Genomic DNA, 26,315 nt, shown 5'->3' with positions numbered 1-26,315 from the left:
TACCATCACTGGCCTATTTTAAACAATCACTGTTCCACCATCTCTGGTAGCTTCTAAATAAGCTGGTCTAAGAATAGCCTCTCTTTCAAACTCTGGAAAAAGGATAAATAAGCAAGCCCATAATTTTACACCCAGAAGTCACAGCTTGAGGAGTTCCACATTACGTTGCGACTGCTTAATGCATTTTAAAAGATTACATCAGGTATGTCTGTAGAAAATCCAACTCACCCATGAATAAGGAGCGTAATGTGGCCAATATACTGAAATACGTGATCTAAAAGCGACCAATCCCTGAGGGGAAAGCAAAAGTAATTCTTACTGACAATCATCACAATTAGCAATTGAATACCAGAATCATTTTATTTTTATGCAGGTAGGATTATAAACCACATAAAAATCCAACATATTCATTGTTTGTTTCCTACTCCTGATTTTCTACACCAGAGAGAATCCACTTACCCAAATGATTATCAGAGATGAAGCATAATAGGAACTTAACAGCATGGCGTTTCCAAACATTAACACAAAACAAACTAGCAGGGAAATCTGTGGAGAGAAGAAATGTGTGGTAAAAGTGAAATAGTTGAACAGGGTAATTCCTTACCCTCTCCCCCAACTAGCTGCAAAGAACCAGACTTCCTCAACCCAGAAAACAGTTATCCACTCATAACTTGTAGGCAGTGTCTACAGAAAGTCTGGAAGGAAGGTCTGCAGAGTAAAGAATGGAGAATAAAACTGGATCAAACCATCAATTGTAGCAAAATGCTGGAGGACCAACAGAAAGTGAATATAGTCTACAAACTCCCAGGTTTGACTCTCCCAAATGCAGGGAGACTCCTTCTCTACACAATCCAATCCTTCCTAAACCTGACCAGACTTAGCAAGCCACTCAAACTCTCAACTCAAGAAAAAAAAATCCAATTTCCTCAATCACTCATGATAGGACAACAATCCCATCCAATGCATCAAATTAATGAACCTTTGCCGTACCACCTCCTTTCCTAAATATGGAGATCAAAAATACATGCAATATTCCAGGTATGGTCTCACCAAAACCCTGTACAATTGCAGCAAGACTTCTTTATTCCTGTACTCCAATCCCCTTGCAATAAAGGCCAACATGCCATTCGCTTTCCTAATTGCTTGCTCTACCCGCATGTTAACTTGTGTTCTATGCGCTCGGCTAGCTCAGTTGGAAGGGCAGGAGACTCTTAGTCTCAGGGTTCAAGCCCACATTGGGTGCCATTGTTTGGGGGAGGTAGTGGAAGCAGATTTGATAGTGAGTTTTAAGGGGCATCTGGACAAATACATGAATAGGATGGGAATAGAGGGATATTATCCCCAGAGGACAGGGGGTTTTAGTTCAGTTGGGCAGCACGGTCAGCGCAGCCTGGGAGGGCTGAAGGGCCTATTCCTGTGCTATAATTTTCTTTGCTCTATGTACAAACATACCAAAGTCTCTCTGAACATCAACATTTACAAGGTTCACATCTTTTAAAAATAACATTATTTTCTAACCATGATGAATAACATCACCTTGCCTGCCACTTTATGGCTCACTTATTCATTTAGCCTGCCCATATCTCTTTGCAGCTTGTGTTGTGTCACCCTCACAGCTTATATTCCCAGCTAACTTTGTATGGTCAGCAGACTTAAATACAATACTCCTGGTCTCTTTGTCTAAGTCATTAATATAGATTGTAAATAGGTGAGGACTTGGCACTGGTTCTTACAGCACTCCACTTGTTGCAGCCTGCAAACCTGAAAATAACTCACTTATCCTGCTCTGTTTGCTATCCACTATCTCTCCATCCAAACTACTAGATTCTGGGTGGGATTTTCCAGCTGCATGCGCCCCAAGACAGGAAATTCCTGCCTGAGGACAACAAACACAAAACTTTTCCTTTTTAATGGCGGTGCCCGAGTACTGGGAATTAGACAAGGCTGTCTACACTGTCAGGACTAAACAGCAATACTTATAAGTAGAAAGTTCAAACACCAGAACAGAGAACGTTAAGGAGGGGTTAACAATTCGTTTTTTAATTATGGAGGTTTTAAGCAAGGGTGGATAGGAGAGGCTAGTTCTATAAACACAAATTTCTGTTTAGCTAGGTGTACTTATGCAGTAGTCCACTGTAAACAAAAATCCTTATTTAATACCTATATTAACATACATTTTCACTTCTGCAGCAGTGACTCAATGCGAGTAAGGAACACTGATCATTTTACCATATGAGCATAAAGGGTGTTCAGCAGCTTGCAGGCATCAATATAGCCCAAAACGTACGTTACAAAGAGTGAGGCAACCTAAAAAAGAGTAAAAGACAACTTTAGAGTATAACAATTTAACTGAAAGAAAGCAACTCAAATCAGAATAAAGGAGGACTACTAACAGATCCTACAAATCACAAATAACATATAAGCAAAAACATACTGTCTCACTGGATTATTCAAGTAGGTACATCTTATTTAATTTTAAGCTTCAAATAATTGCACTGCATTAAATCATTCACCAACCAGTTTGGGTAAATCGAAATACAATTTCAGACCAATTAAGCATTCACAAGAAAAAAATCAATTTATTTGATACAAGGATGCTTAAATTCCATCAAGACATCATGGTGGAATTAGCCTCTTAAAGGCTGACAATACAGCAGGAACCTTCTGCCAGAGGGTCAGAGAAGCACCAATGATGGGTCATGTCAGAGGTCAGTGTGCTTTGTGTTACGGTTTAACACAATCCCTCTGCCCAAACAGACTGCAGAAGCAGCAGCCAGCTTCAACTAATCAAAACACGCACCCATTCTTCATTTAAGAAAGCAAGTCCTGCAAATATTACAATAATGGCCAATTCCATCTTCTTCAGTTGCCACAACAATTGCTCACAGATCATACAAAACAAAGGGCAGTCTCAATCTCTCAACACACATCGCACAAGTGGATAGCACCCGGTCCAATCTGCGTTGATGCCAGAAAGCTCAGTTCCAACTGCAGGCATGCAAACCCCCCTGAAACATCATGGGAGACTCCCGTTTCCTTATCGCAACCTGCCTGTTCTTCCCCTCCTCCATAAAAAAACACAACACCAAAGAGGCAAACGGAATAAAGAAACAAATTGTCAACAGGAGTGATAAAAATCAGAGCACCAAATCGTGAGAGGAATAACAAGTCAGCGTGACTTAACAGAATAAATACGAGTTTCCTAGGAGTAAAAGAGATAATAAGCAAGAGGGACAGGCAAGCGTAAGATTCAGCATACAGTGTGTCAGAGTCAACACCAAAATAATGAGAATAAATGGGAAAAATGCTCTCTTGCTAACTTAACATTTCCCTGTAGTACAGAAAGATGGACAGTGAAAGGATGATGAAGCAGCTCTTAGAATCATAGAGCACATAAGAGGCCCTTCAGCCCATCGAGTCTGAACTAACATATGAAAAACACCTGAACTCCCACCTAACCCCATCCATCAGCACTTGGCCCGTAACCCTGAATGCTAAGATGTGCCAAGTGCTCATCCAGATACTTTTTAGAGGGGCAACCCACCTCTACCACCCTTCCAGGCAGTGCATTCCAGACCCTCACCACCCTTTTCCTCACATCCCCCCTAAACTTCCTGCCCCTCATCTTGAACCTATGTCCCCTTGTGACTGACCCTTCAACTAAGGGGAACAGCTGCTTCTTTTCCACTCTGTCCATGTCTCTCATAATCTTGTACACCTCGATCAGGTCACCCCTCAATCTTCTCTGTTCCAATGAAAACGTGATGTGGAGGTGCCATCGTGGAACTGGGGTAAGCACAGTAAGAAGTCTCACAACACCAGTTAAAGTCCAACAACCCAAGTTTACACCTCTCTTCGTAACTCAAATGTTCCATCCCAGGCAGCATCCTGGTGAATCTCCTCTGCACCCTCTCCAGTGATAATGTGGCAACCAGAACTGCACACAGTACTACAGCTGCGGCCTCATCGAAGTTCTATACAAACCCAATATGATTTTCCTGCCTTTGTAATCTATGCCGATATTGATAAAGGCAAGTGTCCTATATACCCTTTTCAACACCCTTTTAATATGCCCTTCCGCTTTCAGAGATCTGTGGACAAACACATCAAGGTCCCTTTGTTCCTCAGATCTTCCTAGTGTCATATCATTTATTGAGTACTTTCTTGTCAAATTACTCCTTCCTAAGTGCATCACTTCACACTTTTCAGGGTTAAATTTCATCTGCCACTTATCTGCCTATTTGACCATTCCATCTATATCTTCTTGTAGCCCAAAATATTCCACTTCATTGTTAACCATCCGTCCAATCTTTGTGTCATCTGCAAACTTACTAATCCTACGTCCCAGATAGTCATCAATGTCATTTTTTCAATGATGAATAAGAGGGGGCGCAACATAGATCCCTATAGTACATCACTGGACACTGGCTTCCAGTCACTAAAGCAGCCTTCTGTCATCACCTCTGTCTCCAACAACTGAGCCAATTCTGAATCCACTTTATCAAATTACCCTGTATCCCATGTGAATTTACCTTCTTTACAAGTCTCCCATGTGGGACCCTGTCAAAGGCTTTGCTGAAATCCATATATCCTACATCGACTGTAATACCCTCGTGTATATACCTGGTCACCTTCTCAAAAAAATTCAATCAGATTTGTTAGGCATGACCTCCATCTGATGGAGCAATACTAACCATCCCTGATCAAGCTTTGCCTCTCCAAGTGGAGACAGATACCCTCCTTCAGAAGTTTCTCTAATAGTTTTCCTACCGCTGACATGAGACTCATTGCTCTGTAGTTTACCTCTACAACCCATAAATAGGGGAACAACATTAACTGCTCTCGTCATCTGGAACCTCCCCCAGGGCTAAAGAGGAATTGAAAATCTGGATCAGTGCCCTTGCAATCTCCTCTCTTGCTTCCCACTGCAGTCTAGGGCACAATTCAACTGAACCCGGAGATTTATCCACTTTTAAGACTGTTAATACCTCCAATAACTTGTGCTTCCCTACAGCAATTTGCTCAAGAACCTCAGTCTCTCTTCCTGAATTCCATACCATTGTCCTCATTCTCTTGGGTGAAGACAGGTGTGAAGTATCTGCCAATGTCCTCCATCTACTGATTGCCCCCTTGGTCCCTACTCTTTCCCTGGTTATCCTCTTCCCACTGATATACTTAGAATATTTTGGGATTTTCCCTACTTCTACCAGCCAGAACTTTCTCATATCCCCTCTTTGCATTCCTAATTGCTTTCTTAAGTTCTATCCTGCACTTTCTATAGCTCACTAATGTCTACACTGATTTGGTCCCCATGTACTTTTTAAAAGCCTCTCTTTTCCTTCTCATTGTATCCAGAATATCTCTGGTCATCCATGGTTCTCTGGGTTTGTTATTCTTACCTATCACCCTAGTGAACATGCTGGGGTTGCACCTTCCCCATTTCCTTTAGAATGCCCGCTTCCCCGCCTCCCTTCCCCACCCCCCCAACCCGCCCACGCTCCTCTCTACAATTTCCCGTTCGTAGCTGTTCCCAATCTAGCTTGGCCAGATCCTGTCTTATTTTACTAAAATCCACTCTCCCCCAGAGACTCGTAAATTTCAATCAGTCCTTCAAACTGGGCCAAATTCAGACAAGCTCATCAGATGGCAATGAATCCACCACAACCCCCAACTCCATTAGCTTACCATTCTTTCATCTTTATGCCTGCCTGACTGATAAATGAGGCTGCAACTAGAGATAAAGTGGTGACATTAGCACAGCACAAATAATATATGAGAAACAATGCTCTGAACTATAAACTATTCAGGAGCAACACCCTAGGGGCCATCAGGGCTGTTATAGTTTAACCAGACAGAGCACCAAAGTTATTGCTATGTATTCTAACCCCCTCAGCATGGTACATCAATTTGAATTAATTATTAAATACAATACCATACAAAAACATACCATGTGCTTCACAAATCTGCTTCCGGCCAAGTGGGAATATGTTAATAATGTAAATTGTAGATCTACAAGCGACAGATGGGACCCTGTGCTTTCTCAGTATATCTTTCAGTCCCCCCACCACTCTCCCAATCCCTGCCCCCCACCATGATAGGTTCCTTGAAGACAAGGTGGACAAGCCACGCAAAAGCCCGCAGACTGTGACGGGACTGGATGATCTTGCTGGTGGCCAATGGCTCACTGCAGGAGGGGCTGGAAAATCTCAGCAATTAGGTAGTCAGGTCTGCACGATGACATCTTATTAAAGCAGGAACGAGTCTACAATGTGACAAGAGTTTAGTCATTTGGCCCAAAACACAGAATCGCAAAAGAACATTAGCTACTCATGAAATTGTCTAAAGTTTTCAATGTAGGATTTTATGTAGTTAGAAAGTTCAAGATCTTAAAATTGAAACCTCAAATTAGCATAAACACCAATTTCAGTTAATGTTTCTACATAAAAACTAAGATGACACTACACTGCACAAAAATGTTCATTGTTGTCAGTTACTTTTAATTTATAGAATTAAACTCTTTCTTTTAGTGTTGGAAAGGAAATCTCACCCTTTTCAGAATTTCCATCAATATTCCTTACCTGTGTCAGTAGCACAAACTGTGCAAACTGCCATGGAAGTAGGAATAAGATGGTCGCAATACAAAATGCAGCCAAGGTCTTTTTTTCCACACAGACTCTTCTATTGAAAGAAAAATATGCATAAAATGTTTAAATGTAGATATTAATTGTGATTGCACATGTACTCAATGTAACAAGGAATTTTCAAACAGGAAGATGTGGGTTAGTACCTTAGTATGCGAGTTAAAAGCAGCATCTGCAAGATTAGGAATGGGTAGGAGAAGCTCTCACGGAGAGGAGGGGTCCACATGACTCTTGTGCACTAAAACAAAAGCACAGCTGCTCAGCATATAGTTTCTCAGTAAATTAAAATCCAATATGTTACTCAAGTATTGACCTTTCACCAAATGAACCACTTGCTGCATCCCATGCACATGGGAACAATATTCTCAGCGCCTGGTAGCATTCTCCCAGATACTCAGCTTGATGTTCCAGTTGATAATAACACTTTGACCAATGGAAAGATGTTGAGAAAGTGTTCAATTATTCACCATCAGTCAAAACGTCATAGAAAGATAATAGGCAAAAATGCAGGAGAATCAGAAGGATGAATTTAAATAAAGCAGCATTGTTGCTGCAATCAAATTGCATTTATATCCTCTCTAACTTGCTGGCATTTTTTCTTTTCCTCACCCATTTCTCTTCCCTCCTGTCCTGAAGGTGTTGGGATGCTGTGTTGTGCCTTGCAGCACTTCAGACAAATAGCCATGATTCAGAGCTAAACTTTGACAGCACACACTGGTAGCCTGGGCTAGAGCTGAGTTCAGTCTATCCTCAACAATTCATTTGATTGCATGTGTGGCTCAGTGATTAGGTTTTACCCAGGAGGCACAGGTTGTGGTTTCAAGCCCCACAACAGATCATTTAGGCCAACACTTTAGCACTGTACCAAGGGAGTGCTGCATTTTTGTTGGTGCAGTCTTTCAGATGAGATCTTGAACACAGGTCCATCTGCTTTCTAGATCAGAGATCTATGCACAAGATGAGAGTTCCCCCTTGTTTCCTGATCAGCTTTTATTCCTCAATTAACACTACGCAATACAGAAATAACTTGGTCGTTCATCTCATTCCTGTTTATAGAATGATGCTGTGTGCAAAATAACTAATTTCAAACAAAATCTACTGGCTGTTAACATGCTCCAAGATACTTGAAGGTGACAGGCACTTGTTAAATCATTTAAATGCCAAGACTTTGCTCGGTTACAAACCACAGATCAAGCAGAAAGATCTTGGGGTACACGTGCATAGCTCCCTGAAAGTTGGCACCCAGGTTGATAAGGTTGTTAAGAAGGCGTACGGTGTGTTAGCTTTTATTGGTGGAGGGATTGAACTTGGGAGCTGTGAGGTCATGTTACAACTGTACAAAACTCTGGTGCGGCCGCACTTGGAGTATTGCTTACAGTTCTGGCCGCCGCATTACAAGAAAGATGTGGAGGCATTGGAAAGGGTGCAGAGGAGGTTTACCAGGATGTTGCCTGGTATGGTGGGAAGGTCTTATGAGGAAAGGCTGAGGGACTTGAGATTATTTTCATTAGAGAGGTTACGAGATGACCAAATTGAGGCATACAAGATGATCAGAGGATTGGATAGGGTGGGCAGTGAGAGCTTTTCTCCTCGGATGGTGATGGCTAACACGAGGGACATAGCTTTAAATTAAGGGATGGTAGTTATAGGACGGATGTCAGAGGTAGGTTTTTTACTCAGAGGGTAGTAAAGGCGTGGAATGCCCTGCCTGCAGCAGTTGTGGACTCGCCAACTTTAAGGGCATTCAAATAGTCAGTGGATAGGCATATGGATAACATTGGAATAGTTTAGGTTAGAGGGTCATTAGATTGATTCCACTGGTCGGCGCAACATCAAGGGCCGAAGGGCCTGTACTGCGCTCTAATGTTCTATCTCCATCTTCACTAATCACTGAACAACCCTGCATCAGAATCTGTACTCTACCGGCCAACCTCAGGAAACCACTCCTCAATTGGGAACAAGGCCCTGGCCACCTTACTCATCAGGAAACTTGGTGCACCTCCTGCCCATTACTTCTCAACTTTTATATCCAAAGGCTCAGCCAGGCTTTAAGACTCTTTTGTAGTTTTTTTTAAACATGCAAATCAATGATCACCATGCTGTGTATCTGCTCACACGTACTCCAGAATTTACCAAACTAATTAAAAAACAAGTTTAATTTTCCCATGCAAAAGCTAAAACTATGGATATTGAAGAAAATTTTGGAAATACTCAGCAGGTCAGGCAGCATTGGTGGAGACAGAATTAATACAATCAGGTCAATGACCTTGCACCAGAATGGAACCATTCACTTGGTTTCTCTCACCAAAGATTTCACTAGATCCACTGAATATTGCCAGCATTTTCTGCTTTAATTTCAGCTTTCTGCTGTTGCTAGATACATTTGTGCTTAGAGAATTTATTTCATTAGAATGCTCAGCAAGGTAAATTAGTTCATTAGAAGGCACTAAATAGAAAAACAGAAAAATGCAATTTAGCTCCAGAAGTCACTCATCACAATCTTCCCACTTCTTTGTGTGGCTGTTAGCCGGGGACAGGAGGAGACTTGTTTGGTTCCCCTGCTCGTACCGTCAAATAGCCTGACGTTTGTTCTTAATGCTCCCATGTGAACTAAAGCATCTTGGGATGGTACCAGAAAGCGACTGGCTCCTCTGAAACTGTGCCCCAGTAAAAAGCTTCAAGGAGCTGGGAGAGGGGCAAGGACACAGGAAAATAGCTCAAAATTTCTGCTCTAAGTGTGGTCCTTGGCAGATCGATCAAAGAGCAGCAACATTTGTCATGTCAGTGGGCTGGAATATCCTGCATTCCATTTGAGGAAATCAGCATATGGAGATGGATAAGGGAATTACTAAATTAAAATGAACAACTCGATTACTTCCAGATGCTGAGCTTAAAATGGAGAATAAAATTAACTGACATATTTTAAACAGATGATCCACGTTCAGTCAGAATCTATATTAACATTTTTGACTTGTGAATGAGCTGACTATTCCTGACATATAACTGACATTATACTAATGTGGCCATTAACATAAACTGCGGATCTGGGTGGGCAAAGATTAAGATCATAAACTGACTGCTTATTGTTCCCAAAACTTGAAACATTTGTTTCACCTTCTGGTCTAAAATTAAGATTTGAATCCTGGTGTTAGTGGAATATAAAAAGGCACACAAATACATAGTTTATTGACTCACAGTTTATCTATTAGTGTATATTTACTAAATTTGCTTATAATAATGTGAATCACTGATGTGACACTGAAAGTAAAGTTTACATGTTCTCTATCCCAAAGAGAAACATTAGACTCCTGTAAGAGCAAAGGTAGGTACAAAAACATATTGGGCAAAATTTCCTCATCCTGCCCACCATGGGAACCATAGTGGGCAGGGAGTGGACCACGCAACAGTCTATTGACCTCAGGTGGGATTTTCCGATCTTGCGGCAAGCACGACCGGGTGACTTTATCGGATTCTTCTCTATCTTGGCACAGTGGTTCCGACATTTTATTTAAAATGCTTTGGTCCCAGCAATGCTCAACACTCCCAGCCACGCATGTAACGAGTTACAACAGTTCTTAGCAAAGCCCTCGCTGGAAAACTAGATGTGAAAGTTCATAATAACACACTGGGACATGAGGAGCTGGTGGTATTCAAAGACGACAGGGAAGGTGCACGGGTTGGGAACAGAAAAGGGTTGAGGACGCATTCTCCAGCACTTTGGATGAGTTGAAGCTTTACTGACACCACCATTAGGTCAGAAGTGAAACCGTTCACTAATGATCCAAGTGTTTGGTATGAGCCACAGCTCCTCCAATGAAGCAGCCCATAACAGCCTAATGCAACATTCCCAAATTCCCTTGCCAAAGGCAAATGTTCAAATACAAGAGATACTAAGGTAAAGATTGAAAACTATAAGGAATTTGTAAAATTAACTTTTACTTACCTCACCATGGTTAAAAAAAAAGCAAATGACAGTGATCACTCCACCAAACCTGCTTCCACTGGAAAAGAAGACAACAGTTTCAACTTCATCTCTGCACACTGAGCAATGCATTCCTTGAGATTTCATGGGTTTATAAGCATTATCTTAATGAAACCCCTCTTCAATAGGGTATAAACAGCATTTGAAGGTATGCTCTCCAGCCTCAGCCTTTGCTGAATCTTTTGTGTGCACCTTCTGTAATGTAGTCACTTAGTCCCAATCACAGCAGCCAGCTTGCACACAAAATCATCCCATTAGAGAAATCAGCCTCATGTTCAGGATATTTTGCGTTGCTGATATCGGTTTTAGAGAATTCCCAGGATATATGCCACAGAAAGAGCCCATTTGGCCCAACGGGTTTGTGCTTCATTGGAGAGTCTTCTCTCCATCTTTTCTCATCTAAATTTATCCTTCTTCCCTTGTTTGTCTCTTTAGTTTCCTTTTAAACGTATCAATAGTATTCACTTCCATTGCTCTTTGTGGGAGCACGTCCCACATCCTCACCATTGTGTTGAGAAAATGACAAACTGGATGTTTCTTTTAAAATTTGGAGACATTGAATTACTTGGATTTTGTTTTAAAGATGGTCACAAGTTCACCTTGGGCTGTCAAACACATGTTCTTTTGCAAAGAAATCACCAAACCAGAATGGCACTGAGGGGGAAAAAGCTGTTCACTTTAGGGGGAAATATAATTGATAAAAAGCAGAGGCTAGTGACTTGCTGGAAACCACAAGAGACAAGCTCTAAATTTTGAACTTGTTTTGAACACAATGGTTTTTTGAGTTTAGTTTGGACTGAACTGAGAAAGTAAAAAGATGCCCAGCTCATCTTCCTGCCTTGCCTGAAATTCTGTGTGGTTATCAACCCATGCCAAAGAATCCTCTCCTGAGTACAACTCATCTACAATTGGAAACCTGAAAAGCTGAGACAAGAAAAATTGATCCACTTCCACTTTCTCTTCCATGTTAAAGCTTCATTGGAAAGAACCTCTAGACATCTACAGGGAACAGCAGCCTGTCTTCACACAGGGAACTCCAGATTAACAGCAGCAAACCTACTGCCCACCTCCACAGAGACTATGTCTGTGTCCTTCCCTTGCCTGTGTTTGTGTACACGCTGAGGAATTTTTAAGAAGATATAGATGGTTGTTCTGCCACATCAAAATTCAGTTAACAAGTTCTTGCAATTTATCAAAAATTATTTTTGTTTTTGAATAAATCAATCGCTATGTTAAAGTCTCTCTTTATTCTGGAACTAACAGAAGTGATGGTAAATAATTGGCCATTTTGGTGAGTAAGTTGAACTTTAAACTAATGGTCTGACCGATGGAGTAGTGGGGCTAGGAAAACTGCACATCCCTCCCATCCCCATTCACAACATTTGGACAAAGCTGTTCCTTCTGAATTCCCTACTAGATTTCTTTGGGACTCTCACATAATGATGATGACCTCTAGTTATGTTCTTGTCCACAAGCGGGGACATTCTGTGCGTTCTCTCTGGTTGAGTGGTGAATGTTAACCAGGACACTGGGGAGCTCTCCCTGGTCCTTTGCACCCACCTTGTGGATTCCAGTCTGTCAGCAGCAGAGTAAGTACTCATTTATTCATTTGCCATTTGGGAAACATGGTTGTATACAGGATGATTGCTTTTTTTGTGACTAAAGCACAATTCATATGCTGTGAAATACTTTGGGACATCCAAAAGACATGAACACATTATAACATAGGTTGCTCTTCACCCTGGAGACTTGCTTCCTTCTCAGTTTAATACGAGTCATCACAGGTACAGAAATGCATCAACATATCATATTTATCTCCAACATGACTGGCCACTCACAACATGCGCCAGGACTTCTTGGTCAGCCACTCCACCACCTTCTCTCCTGTCAGACAATAGACAATATCTCTCACAATTAGAACCAAGTGACTGCTTTTATGACTTTGTGTAGTTCTTGTAACTCTCCAATGCCTCTAAAATTAAACTCCTTGAAGAGTATCTGCCGGATGGAGACACCACCGTTGGAGGTACCCTTCAATCTGGTGTGAAATGTCTATTCACCAACAACATTATACGGAAAATTAATGCTGTGACAGAAAAACCATCACAAAATTATGATTAAGTATCCTGTAATAGTAATGAATTGAGCAGAATGTTTGGACTTTATGAATATAGAACAAATATTTTAAATACAAACTTACAACACACCATGGGGTTTCCAACCCTCAATGCACAGAACACAACATCCAGCTTCAAGGGGAAAAGCTGCTTTCAGTTCACTAAAACACAATGGCTGAAAGAGCTATCTATTCCAGTACACGCTATGATTCGGATTTGTCCAACAGGAGTGCCCTCTGGTGGAGTTCAGCACATCATTCTGCACTGTTCAATCCGCTCCACATTAAATCACTGCACACAATTTAAACCAAGAAATAGTTTCATTACAACACTAATGTCAAAAAATACACATCACCAGGCTCACCAGGGCTGAAGCACAAACTTCATTCAAATAAAACAAGTACTACTTTTGTACAGTCTTTCCTTCATTCACTTTGTAGCAAAGAAATGCTTACACTTTGCCTAGATTGATACTTGCACAGACTGAATCTAAGTCTCCTCTAACCCACCTGCCAGCCAGTATTAACTCAAACATTCCTCAACACCAACACTTCAAATAATCTTCCTCCCCTTCACCATAATGTAAAATGTCACACGTACTACTTGAAGTGCCAGGCCAATATTCACCAGCCATAGAATCCCTACAGTACAGAAAGAGGCCATTCGGCCCATCAAGTCTGCACCAACCACAATCCCACCTAGGCCCTACCCCCACATCCCTACATATTTACCCAATAATCCCTCTAACCTACGCATCTCAGGGCACTAAGGGTAATTTTTGGCATGACCAAATCAACCTAACCCACACATCTTTGGACTGTGGGGGGAAACTGGAGTACCCGGAGGAAACCCATGCAGACACGAGGAGAATGTGCAAACTCCATACAGACAATGACCCAAGCCGGGAATTGAACCCAGGTCCCTGGAGCTGTGAAGCAGCAGTGCTAACTACCGTACTACCGTGCCGCCCTTCACCATCACCATCAATAATAAATTAACCATTTATCACATACTGCTTTTTGGGGGCATTTCCCACAATACATCAGTAATTGCATTTCAAAATTAATTAAATGGCTGTAAAGTGCTTTGGGATGTCCCGAAGTTGTTCTCTTTATCACTTAAGGGTAGAACCGAGACACAAAGTGGGATTTTCCACCCAATCTACCATGTGTTTCATGGTGGTAAAGCCCAGTGGCCAATGATAGGACCTTCTGGCCCTACCACTGTCATGATGTGGAGATGCCGATGTTGGACTGGGGTAAGCACAGTAAGAAGTCTCATAACACCAGGTTAAAATTCAACAGGTTTATTTGGCAGCACAAGCTTTCAGAGTCTCAGTCTCCTCCATCAGGTGAGTGAAGAGCTGTGTTCACAAACAGGGCATATACAGACACAAACTCAATTTACAAGATAATGGTTGGAATGCGAGTCTTTACAGCTAATCAAGTCTTAAAGGTACAGACAATGTGAATGGAGAGAGGGTTAAGCACAGGTTAATGAGTTGTGTATCGTCTCCAGCCAGGACAGTTAGTGAGATTTTGCAAACCCAGGCAAGTCGTGGGGGTTACAGATAGAGTGACATGAACCCAAGATCCCGGTTGAGCCTGTCCTCATGTGTGCAGAATTTGGCTCAGCAATTCTGCGTTGTCGCATGTCATGAAGGCTGCCTTGGGGAGCGCTTACCAAAAACCACAGGTTGAATGTCCGTGACTGCTGAAGTGTCCTTGACTGGAAGGAAACACTTCTGCTTGGCGATTGTCAAGTGTTGTTCATTCATCTATTGTCATAGCGTCTGCACGGTTTCCGCAATGTACCATGCCTCGGGACATCCTTTCCTGCAACACATCAGGTAGACAACGTTGGCTGAGTCGCAACAGTATATACTATGCACCTGGTGGATAGTGTTCTCACATGAGATAATCGCATCCGTATCGATGGTCTGGCACGTCTTGCAGAGGTTGTTATGGCAGGGTTGCGTGGTGTCGTAGTCACTGTTTTCCTGAAGGCTGGATAGTTTGCTGCAGACAATGGTCTGTGGAGGTTGTGCGGTTGTTTGAAGGTAAGAACTCGGGGTGCGGGGATGTCCTCAGCGAAATGTTCATCCTCATAAACTGCATCGACCTTCTCAGAAGTCAAACACGGGACATTGCAGAGAGTATCCTTCATCATCCAGTACTTCCCCGGGAGGGAGAAGCTACGACATCTTCTCCGGAGCCTTCAACATGTCATCAATGAAGACGAGCATCTTGCCAAGGCCATCCCCACACCACCACTTCTTGCCTTCAAAAAAACCGCATAACCTCAAACAGACCATATCCACAGCAAATTACCCAGCCTTCAGGAGAACAGTGACCACGACACCACACAACCCTGCCACAGCAAGAAATGCCAGATCATCGGCACGGATACCATCATCTCACATGAGAACACCATCACCAGGTACACGGTATATACAGTTGCAACTCAGCCAAGGTTATCTACCTGATACGCTGCAGGAAAGGATATCCTGAGGCATGATACACTGGGGAGACCATGTAAACACTACAGCAATGGATGAATGAACACCGCTTGACAATCACTAGGCAGGAGTGTTCCCTTCCAGTCGGGGAACACTTCAGCGGTCACGGGCATTCAGCCTCTGATCTTTGGGGAAACGTTGTCCAAGGCGGCCTTCACAATACATGACGACACAGAATCACTAAGCAGAAACTGATAGCCAAGTTCCGCACATGAGGACGGGCTCAACCGGGATCTTGGGTTCACGTCACACTATCTGTAACTCTCACGACTTGCCTGGGCTTGCAAAATCTCACTAACCACCCTGGCTGGAAACAATACACTCCTGTTTAACCTGTGTTTGGCCCTCTCTCCACTCACAATGTGTGTAGCTTTAAGACTTGATTAGCTGTAAAGATTCGCATTCCAACCATTATCTTGTAAACCAAGTTTGTGTCTGTATATGCCCTGTTTGTGAACACAGCTCTTTGCTCATTTGATGAAAGCTTGAGCTGCCAAATAAACCTGTTGGACTTTAACCTGGTGTTGTGAGACTTCTTACTGCCATTGTCAACAGGGCTTCCCACTGAATGCACCCCTCACTGTGGGTTCACTGTCGGCAGAACCAGTAGATCCCACTGGAGCGAACACCTGAAAATTCTGGCCCGAACCTCTGCAACTCAATGCTGCCTGAGGTATAACGTGAAGGTAAACTACTTGAAGACAATCATTCACATTTTATGTTCTACCTAGGCACCATGGACCTTTCCAGACACACAAAGGATAATTCCATTCATTAAGTTAAAGTCTGTACATTCTGCTCAATTCATATAAAGAGATGGGTAACTAGCGGGGATGGGGCAGTGTAAGGGAAGGAAAGAGGAAGGTTCTATTAGTTACAGTGCCTCTTTTATTGGAGAGGGAGGGAAATGAGGGGAAGGAGGAGGAAGCAGACAATTAAATGACAAATCACTATTAATTTGATAAATAGTTGTTTCCAACACAGCATTAATTTTGAAGATTATATTTGTGAACTGTTAGTTCACACAGCAGATGCACTGGACTGAAAGAGGGCTCCAAAGCTGTTGCCTCTCCTCCAACTAATAATCTTCCAGGAGTTTCTTTTTAAATGCTGTGGAGAGTTACAATAAAAGACACAACTCTATCAGGCTATTAAGAAACTATAATCTAAAAGCAGCCAATCCATCCTGACATGATGAGCAGCAGTACAGGAAGCAGCAGGCAGAGATCCTGCTCTAGAATCATTGAAAAGGAATTAACTTTCAGCGGGCCTAAAAATCCTGCTGCTTTCCCCTGCCCAGTTCAGCAAACTACTCCACAATTCAGGGAGTTAACTGAGAAAACACATTGTTGCTTTCTATTTGAACTGCTTTAAGTATCAAAAAGGAAATGCGACTTTTTTTTTAAAAAACCGTGATCAGGAATGTGCTGCCTGAAAGGGAAGCAGATTCAACAATAGCTTTAAAAGGGGGGAATTGGGGAAATATTTGGAAAGGAGAATGGTGCAGGATGATGGGGAAAGAGCAACGGATGTGGGACCAACAGCTCTCTTAAAGAATCAACCCAGCAGAGATATGACACGCTGAATGGCTTCCTTTCTAGTTCTGTGACTACTAAACACTACTTGTCATTTAAAATTGCCTAGGATACTCCTGATTGCAGTGAGAGAAACAACTGAGAAAGCTCTTTATAAATAAAACAACTTTATCGCCTCCTCATATTAAATTCTGATTAAGCTTTTCCTACTGGCCACACTAGGAAGATGAAGTGCATCTGCCAAGTTAAGATGCATTACAAATCAGCCCAGGTTTTGTATTTTGTCAATTAAAACCTGAGATTTCGAAAATACACACACAAGAGAGGCTCTTGCTGTTGTTAACATATAAAATTCAGTGTGGAAACTGAGTTAACTGATCAGAATTGTACCAATGAGTGCACTCACTGAAGACCCTGGCAGATTTACAAAACCTGGAGATGCTCATGTACAGCAAGCAAAAGAGTACATTTATTCTCACCGTCTAAGGCATTCTTTGCTGAAGTACTGTTTCATAATTGTCTGCTAGTATCTAGGATTGATATTGTACCATTCACGGCCTTCAGATGTCCCAGAATGCTTTATAATCAACAGGAGTCATGGGTTATTTTATGATTGGAATGTTTTTGGGAGTAAGAGGAGGGACTTAACCAAGCACAGAAGGTCAGGAATACCAGTCATCATTCAAATAATTTCACAGTTGATAACAAAATCAATTATGCACAATTCTGCAGCCAGACTTGAGACTCAATATGCATTAACCCACATTTTACCCAGATTCAAACAAATGCAACCTCCAGAACACAATTTACAAAAGGTGACAATATATTCACTGTGTCTTAAATGCCTTTAGTTAGTTATTCAGAAGAACTTCTAGAAAGCTCTCTCAGAGACAATAAGAGCATCTCTTAAATTCAGTCATTGATCCATTCATCCCATATGCTCCCTAGCTATTATTGGTTCATTACTAAATAGCTGCTCCAACACATCTTGTAATGCAAATATTGGGCTTCAGCAGAAAAATCATCATTTCAATCCCACTTTATCTGTTAATGACACTGTAATATCCTTACCTCAAAAATGTTCCATACAAGAAAAACACCGACATCATCAGCCCATTTAAAATAAAAACAAATGTTACATAAAAGTAGGCAGGGTCTCCCATTCCTGTCAAACAAGAATAAACAACTTTAAGTTCACTATCTGCACTAACATTTACAAATAGGGAATTAAAAATTGCCAAATTTTAAGAACTTGCCTTCACAACTCTCCACAGGACTGAATCCTTTCCCTCGGTCCACACGCCAGCACATTTTAGTTGAAATGCCAAGAATGTCTGCAACGGCAATGTAAATGCGATACCAGCTGCCTAGCACTACCTACCCAGAGAGGAAATCAGATTTTCCATGATATAAATGGCAATTTTAAACGAGACACTTCACCTCATGGGTGTTTCCACACAAAGCACATCTGGAAATAATATCTTAGACACTAGTCCTTTAACTAATAAAGCCCCATTTATGATGCTATCACCCAGGCATTAAATAGAATTCTAACATTTGGATTTAAAATACAAGACAATAATTGTTAATGAGCCAGTCATACTGTTGTCAGCAACATTACCACAATAATTCTTTTTTCCAGTCACACTGAAACGCATAGCCATTGTGGAAGTCCCAGCTTAGTCAGAATGTGATGGGTTTGCACCATTTCCAGAACCTGAGCACAAAAGATAGTTTGTGCTGCAAGCTTGGAGGTCAGTGAGGCAAGGGCAATTGGTGTACAAGATAGAGCACAAATGAAGTTCTGAATGTTACAGTTTGTGCAGAGTGCAGTTGATGAGGCAGAGCTGAGCAGAGAATGCTAAAGGATACTTGAATCTCCTCATCATTCAACGCTCACTTTGCCTATCCTGCTACATAAACAGGAGTGCAATGTAATGTTGGCCTTGAGGTGGCACAATGGAACAGTGGTCATTTCTGGTTAGCCGAGTGCAGACTTGATAGACTAAATGGCCTCCTTTTGCACAGTAAGGATTCTATAATTTGAAACCACATGGTAAATTCAGCAGAAAACCTACCTCTGGATAAAGATTGAATCGTTTCAAGGTATTGATAACCAAAGGATATTCAGTCAAGCGATCATTCATTATGTAGCTTAAACCTTCACAGAATGAAGGTGCTTCAATTATGGTCTTAAAGAAAGAATAATACAAGCCCTAAAAGCAGAAAAGATATTTAGGAGCATTACATGACAAAGCAGACTTATCCACAAACAAAAAGATTGCCAACACTGCTTTCCAACCATTCCACCATCATTCTATGGAAAAACAGCTGTTCCCTGGAAGTGAAGGGGATTTTGGAGGCTTGCAAACCCCCTCCTATTAGAGAAACAGGGTAGAATTAACAGACCAATGGGGATTAGAAATTGTGTCAGCTGATAATTTCTAATTCAGGTGTTTGGTGACCTAACATCTTGACTGCCATTTAGCTATCTGATCTGGTGAGGTGACGTCAGGTAGGCTAGCTATCCTGGGGACTTGGAGGCCCGTCACTATAATACAAATCAATGATCAAAATCATTCTATCCCACACGATTTTCAATTCTGTGATCATTTGCTGACAATGATGTTTAATGGCCCTCCCTTTCTGCATTGCAGCTTCTGCTTTAGAAGTTGAAGAATGGCAAAATGTCAATTTGATTTTTTTTTTAAATCACAATTTCATTTGGTTTGGTTTCCTGATATTTAATCAGCTGATGATGGTGGCCTCTGTACAGGAAGGCTAGACATACCTTACACACACAGACCCACACATTGCCATCAACATCTGTGCTATCACCCCTGTCCATTACAATCAGGGAGTTCCACATCACAGCACTTCCAGCTGGATTTTACTGCTCTTGGATCTTTTACCATTGCCCACACAGATTGACAAAAACTTAATGCTCTTAAACATTTCCAGCTTCACTCATGTCCCTATAGGTTAACCTTCCCCAATTCATGTTCTTTAACACATTATTCCATGGTAAGTAGTCTCACAACACCAGGTTAAAGTCCCAACAAGTTTATTTGGTAGCACAAGCTTTCGGAGCACTGCTCCTTCATCATCTGAAGAAAGAACAGCACTCCAAAAGCTCGTGCTGCCAAATAAATCTGTTAGGACTCTAACCTGGTGTTGTGAGACTACTTACTGTGCCTACCCAGTCCAACACTGGCATCACATTATTCCGTGGCATCCAATGGGACAGGAAAACAATTTCAACAGCAATGTAACCAGCTGATGATTAGAAATATCAGTAGTAGGTTTCCAGTGGAACAGTCCATCCCTGGTCTTTAACTTATTTTTACTGGGTAGGTAACACGGAATCAAACTACCTCCATTTTCATGGACTGGGTTCACAGTGAGGCTATGCGTACCACATAGTTTTGTTTTACATTAGTTTAAGGGATGTGAGTGTTGCTGGCTTGGCCGATGTTTACTGCTCATCGTTAACTGTCCTCGAAAAGGTGGTGATGAGCTGCCTTTTTGAACTGCTGAAATCCATGCATGGCAGAAACACCCATGGTGCTATTAAGGATGGAGTTCCAGGATTTTGAACCAGTGATAGTGAAGGAACTGCAACATAATTCCAAGTCCGGATGGTGAGTGACTTGGAGGGGAACTTGCAGGTGGTGGTGTTTCCATATGTCTGCTGCCCTTGTCATTCTACGTGGCAGAGATCACAGTAGCCAATTCAGTCGTATTATTGTGGGCAGATGCAGAGCACAGCTAAGGGAAAGAAATAGCAGGAATGTGGATGGTAAGTTTCCCCCATTGTAACAATAACAAATAACATCAATCTTCTTTTAAGAATGCAAACTTATTTTTAATAACCTCTCATTTTCATGAGCACAATTCACCTGCAGTTGTTCCCTGAAAGTGGAGGAGGCTTTGGGAGCTCGCAATTAGAGAAACAGGGTAGAATTAACAGTTCAATGGGAATTAGAAATTGTGTCAGCTGATAATTTCTAATTCAGATGTTTGATGACCTAACATCTTGACTGCCATTTAGCTGCCTGATCAGGCGAGGTGACATATCAAGTAGGCTAGCTATCCTGGGGACTTGGAGGCTCAACATTGTAATACAAAGCAATGCTTACCATCTCAGTGCGAAAAGCCATTTCCCTTTCTAGTGTAGAAAGGTGAGAGAAGTGTCGATTGTTTTCAAAAAGACTTGATATATGGTACCTAAGGCAAATGAGAGCAAAATTAGAATGGAATAGACATTGCTTCCAGTGTTGAAAAAAGGTCCATGATATAGCTGCTGATTAACCAGTCACATGCTATCAATGGCATGGTGGTTAGCATTGGAATTAGGACCTATGATAGACTATATAACCCCTCAAACCTACTCCAACATTCAATAAGGTCATAGCTAAACTTCTCCCTCATTTCCACTTTTTCTCTTCCCCATATCCTTTTATTCAGTTTGAGCCATGAGTATATGTGACGAATGAACATCCTCATCTCTGGGATAGAGTACTGCAAAGATTCTGAATGCTCAGTGAAGAAGCTTCTCCTTCTTTCAATTCGAAATGGCTGACCCCATATCCTGGGTTGAATCCGAGTTATTATCTTCTCCAGACAGGGGTGAAATAGCCTTTCAGTATTTACTCTGACAAGCTAAGAATTGTGTACTTTGCTGGACAACAGCTTTCTAACAATATTTGAATGTCTTCAATCTCTCACTGTTGGAAGATCAAATACAAGAAGCAGCAAAAAAGACATAGTCAGTCAATAAGCGAACTCAATGCAAGCAAATTAATTGCAGTGAAACTGCAGGATTTAAAACACACATCGCGCTCTGGGGAAATGCTTAAATTAGTGGATTTTTTATTTTCCAAGATCAGACACACAAAACAAGCCACTTGATCTCAACTTTTCAGATGACAAGTTTGATACCTTCTCCTTACTGCTGCAAATTATTTTTCTAGCAGTCCAACCTTAGTTACCACACCTACTATCACATAACATGTAGCAGAAATAATCTTCCTGCCTGGCCCTTGTTCAAAACTTGGTTTCCAAATCACGTGCTGCTGATTCTCTTTTGTTCTCGGATCTTGTTATTCCTCAAAAAACTAGAACAAATTAGCTAATTGTTTATCTTACTGTGCGAGTTTGCCATATGAAAATTAGCTGCCGCACTTCCTACATTACAGAGAGTACACTTCAACAGTACTTCATTGGCTGTGGAACACTTCTGGATATCCTTATATTGTGAAATTCAAATCATTAATTTTTTTCACATCTGTCAAAAATGACACATCTAACAAATGGGTGCTGATGCTCCCTGTTCAGCACACATTTCTAAAGACTTCCTGATTGAATTAGGATTTTCCTCAAATGAATTAAGATTAACTATTCTGTAGTCACCTGGCTTATCCTCCAAGTCCTCTTGAATGGAGAAAATATACTGTTTACTACACCCTCACAACGATGCCACATCATTCTTCCTTTGTTTCTGGGTACACTTGCACTCTCAAGGAACGGATTAACATTCAGTTCCTTTACTGAGCTAGTATCCTAACTGCAGCATGAGGTGCACAAATGACACAGGGCATGCGCTTCAGATGGAACATTTCTCTGATAACATTCCGAATGCAGACATTTTATCACATTAATTATCTCCTCTGTTGTACTCAGTCTTCATTTGGATTCCCAAGGGTTTAGACCTCTTCCTTTCCTATTCCTCTTTCTATTACAGTATTGTACTGATGCACTAGACTCTTTCAGTTCTCTAAAATAAAAGCAAAATACTGCAGATGCTGCAAATCTGAAACAAAAACAGAAAATGCTGGTTAACTCAGCAGGTCTGGCAGCATCTGTGAAGAGAAATAAAGTTAATGTTTTGTGTCCGGAAACAGACTTGAACATTAACTCTTTCTCTCTCCATAGATGCTGCCAGACCTCTGAGCTTTTTCCTTCCAGTTCTCTCTTGACACCCCAATCTTCTTTTCGTCCTCTTTCAATATCATTTTGTATTTCTCCTAATGGTTATTCTCCAATCTCCATCCAAAAGCAGAATTCCCCAATCTCTCTTTTAATTTCCCAGTAGGATAAAACTCTGACCTGCAGTTAATTTGACAGAAATCATCACCAAAATATAAACAAAAGAGTTAAATTGTTTAAACTGACATTTCCTGTTACATGTTATACAACCAGCTATGGGGAAAAAGCAAATATTAGCACTATTGCACTTAACAATATGCTGTAACAAATTAACCTGGTAACTGTGGGTAACTGGGAAAATTGGAATATCTATTTAGATCAGATTTACACATCCTAACTCTATTCCCCTAAACTCCGAGAAAAATAAGTAGCTGGACTGAACACAGAGTGGTTTTTCATCATCAGCTGATGTTGCCAGCTAGGATATCCCAGGCATAAAGCCGTAATTTTATCTGCACTCTTATCTAAAGCTCATCATGTGCCAAATATTTCAAAAACATGTCTGCATGACCTTGTCTGCTGATTAGTAAATAGTTTTTAACAATGGGGGCCAGTTAGCTCAGTTGGCTGGACAGCGAGTTTGTGATGCAGAGTGATGTCAACAGCACAGGTTCAATTCCTGTGCTGGCTGGGGCCTTCTCATCCTTGACCCTTGCCTGAGGTGTGGTGATCGTTAAGTTAAATTGTCAATGGTCAGCCTATGGGTATCTGGTGACCTAACTATTAGTTTTTTTTTACGGTATTTGACACTGGTCTGATTTAAATTGGTGACTAGCACCATGGAAATGCAATATTCTGATGCAAGGTCAGAACCTGACAAGTTAACACTGAGTCTCTCTCTCCACAAATGCTGCCAGACTTAGAACCATAGACTTCCTACAGTGCAGGAGGTGGCTGTTCGGCCCATTGAGTCTGCATCGTCTCTCTCCAAAGGAACATCTTACCCAGACCCACCCCATGCCCTATCCTCATAACCCCACACATTTAGCATGGCCAATTCATCTAATTGACACACCTTTGGGGATTAAGGGACAATTTATAATGGCTAACCCACCTAAACCGCACATCTTTGGAGTGTGAAAAGAAACCAGAAGACCTGGAGGAAACTCACACAGACAGAGGAGAACATGCACTCTCTGCACAGTCACCCAAGGCCGGAAATGTACCAGAGTCCCTGGCGCTGCGAGGCAGCAGTGCCAACCATTGTGCCACCATGCTGAGTATTTCCAGCAATTTGTATCACTTATAGACAGCAGTGGAGGCTGGGTCATTGAATATACTCAAGGCTAACTTAGATTTCTCCTCAACAAGGGAGTTGAAGATTATAGTGTTACAGGTCCAAAAGTGAAGTTAAAATAATAACCAGATCAGCCATAATCTTATTGAATGGTAGAGCAGCTTCAATTCCTCAGTCCTATGTTAAGTAACTTTTAATTTTCCCTCAAGTGTGGTTATAAATTAAATACTAAGTGACAAATCAGAGGGAAATCCAACAGGTTCTTGAGGCTAAAACTCATTTACTAGAAAACATCAATAACTATACAAAATATTAGACCACCAAAACTAATCTCAAAATACAGATTTGTAAAGGAATCAGCTAACACTTACCAATGTAAAATTCCTGCAATGATAGCTGTAACAGAGCATATCAGTAGAAGGTTAAAAAAAAGTCCCGGAAATTGTTCTAAAGTTTCCGACCCATTCTTTTCCAGCAAATACATATCAAATATTAAAAGCTGTGTTAGAAACATGGGAGGTTTATGGCTCAGGAAGAAGCCATTCAGCCCATCATGTATATACCAACTGACAATGTTATCCAGTCTAATCCACTTTGCAGCTTGTAGATTACAACACTAGAAGTATCGATCCAAGCATTTTAAAAAATGTGATGAGTACTTTAGCCTCTTTAAGCAGGGAGCTCCAGATCCCCACTAATCATTTGGGCGAAATTAATTTTGCATTCCCAAATAATTCTTCCACCAACAGCTTTAAATCCCTATCCCCTGATTATTGAACACAAAGGTCAATAAGAACACAACCAATATAAACACTTCCCTTTTCTTCCTCCCTGTCTCTTTATCCCCTCTCTGCACCTTCTGCCTTTATCTATCAAATTCTTCTTCCTTTAGTCTTTCCTCTTCATCTCACTCCTCATTTACTTTCACAATTCCCCAATGCCCTTCCGCTATAGGGCAGCACAGAGGCATAGCACCTAGATCAACTGTCTCACATGGCCAGGGACTCCAGGTTGATTCTTGGCTTGTGTCACCATCTGTGCAGAGTTTGCACATTCTCCCTGTGTCTGTTTGGGTTTCCTCTGGTGCTCCGCTTTCCTCCCACAGTCTGAAAGATGCTGGTTAGGTGCATTGGCTACCCTAAACTCTCCCTCAGTGTACCTGAACAAGCGCCGGAGTGTGGCGACTAGAGGATTTTCACAGTAACTTTTGCAGTGTCAACGTACGCCTATGTGGGACACTAATAAATAAAAACTCGCCCCATGCCCCTCTCAAGGAGAGTGACTAACAGCCTCGTCTCCTTTTACTCTCCCCATACTTCATCACAACCCTTCCCCTACTGTCCCGAAATGTCTCCTCTCATTGCCTCGATTCCCCCTACCACTGAATTCCCCTCCTCCTCCTCTCCCTTCCTGGTACCATTCTCCGGCTACAGTCCTCATTTCCTCTTACCCATCCCCTAAACTCATTGTCTCATCTTCCCTCTCCTCCACCCTCTCAATGCTCCTATCCCCAGTCCCCCCTTCCGTTCTCCTTACCCCTCCTCTCCATCTCCTCCCCCGCCCCAATCATCCCTGGCCCTTTCACCTCCTCCCCCCCACCCCTCTCCTCTCCCCCTCACCCAGCAGGATGGTGGTTCCCAAGCAGCTGAGTGCCGACTCGCTGAGCCCCAGCGGCCCCCGGATGCCGGAGACCCATTTCCCGGAGTGCCCCATGGTGGTGGATTTGTTCTTGTTGGCGGCGCCGTCTTTCGGGCGCTCCCGCCGCGGGCTGGAGGCTTTGGGCCTGCTGCTGGGATGGGGGCAGCGCTCCCTGTCCTCGGCCGGGGCCCGGCTCCGGGTCTTCACTGCCATGTCGGGGCTCCTGCTGCTCCCGGGCCGAAGCCCAGCCGCAGTCCGGGTGTGTAAGTGTGGGCTGCAGCCAAGGCTCTGTTCACTCTGCCCGGGGAACAGGCCCCGTCACCACGGCAACATCCCAACAACAAGGAGAGCAGCGGCTCCACAAGAGGAGCCCCCCAAGCCGGGAGCTACAGCGCGAGCAGACCTCCCAGCCCCGGGACAGCGGAGCGCACTGGCAACCAGACAACCAGCTGTCCTGAACAGCTTCCTCCTCCTAGAACCTCCCTTCTCCCGAGCAATTAAATGTCCACAGCCATCACCCCGCTAGCCACTAGTATGGTCCTCCTGACCCTCTGACAGTGCGGCACCCCCTCAGTACTGACCCTCTGACAGTGCGGCACTCCCTCAGTACTGACCCTCTGACAGTGCGGCACTCCCTCAGTACTAACTCTCTGACAGTG

The 26,315-nt window shown here is 42.3% G+C and overlaps 1 protein-coding gene across 2 annotated transcripts in view; it reads right to left on the bottom strand.

The window, feature by feature from the left end:
- The window catches only part of dpy19l1l (dpy-19-like 1, like (H. sapiens)), an 80,836-nt gene extending 54,753 nt beyond the window's left edge, over window positions 1-26,083 (bottom strand). The window contains exons 1-12 of one of the 2 annotated variants that reach the window (XM_080193984.1): window positions 25,638-26,083; window positions 24,390-24,414; window positions 20,933-21,020; window positions 18,872-19,009; window positions 18,050-18,170; window positions 17,865-17,958; window positions 10,585-10,642; window positions 6,788-6,879; window positions 6,579-6,678; window positions 2,230-2,307; window positions 460-546; window positions 229-291 (exon numbers count right to left, since the gene is read on the bottom strand). In XM_080193984.1, coding sequence (XP_080050110.1) covers window positions 229-291; window positions 460-546; window positions 2,230-2,307; window positions 6,579-6,678; window positions 6,788-6,879; window positions 10,585-10,642; window positions 17,865-17,958; window positions 18,050-18,170; window positions 18,872-19,009; window positions 20,933-21,020; window positions 24,390-24,414; window positions 25,638-25,869 — 1,176 coding nt within the window. In that variant the 5' untranslated portion in view covers window positions 25,870-26,083. The remainder of the gene's footprint in view (window positions 1-228; window positions 292-459; window positions 547-2,229; window positions 2,308-6,578; window positions 6,679-6,787; window positions 6,880-10,584; window positions 10,643-17,864; window positions 17,959-18,049; window positions 18,171-18,871; window positions 19,010-20,932; window positions 21,021-24,389; window positions 24,415-25,637) is intronic. The other variant, XM_080193983.1, reaches the window with a different exon arrangement.
- Between the last annotated feature and the right edge of the window lie 232 nt (window positions 26,084-26,315).

The sequence above is a fragment of the Carcharhinus amblyrhynchos genome, chromosome 8 (assembly GCF_965287045.1).
Source record: "Carcharhinus amblyrhynchos chromosome 8, sCarAmb.v2.hapA, whole genome shotgun sequence".
NCBI classification, from domain to species: Eukaryota; Metazoa; Chordata; class Chondrichthyes; order Carcharhiniformes; family Carcharhinidae; genus Carcharhinus; species Carcharhinus amblyrhynchos.
This window is presented reverse-complemented; position numbering and strand designations above follow the sequence as displayed.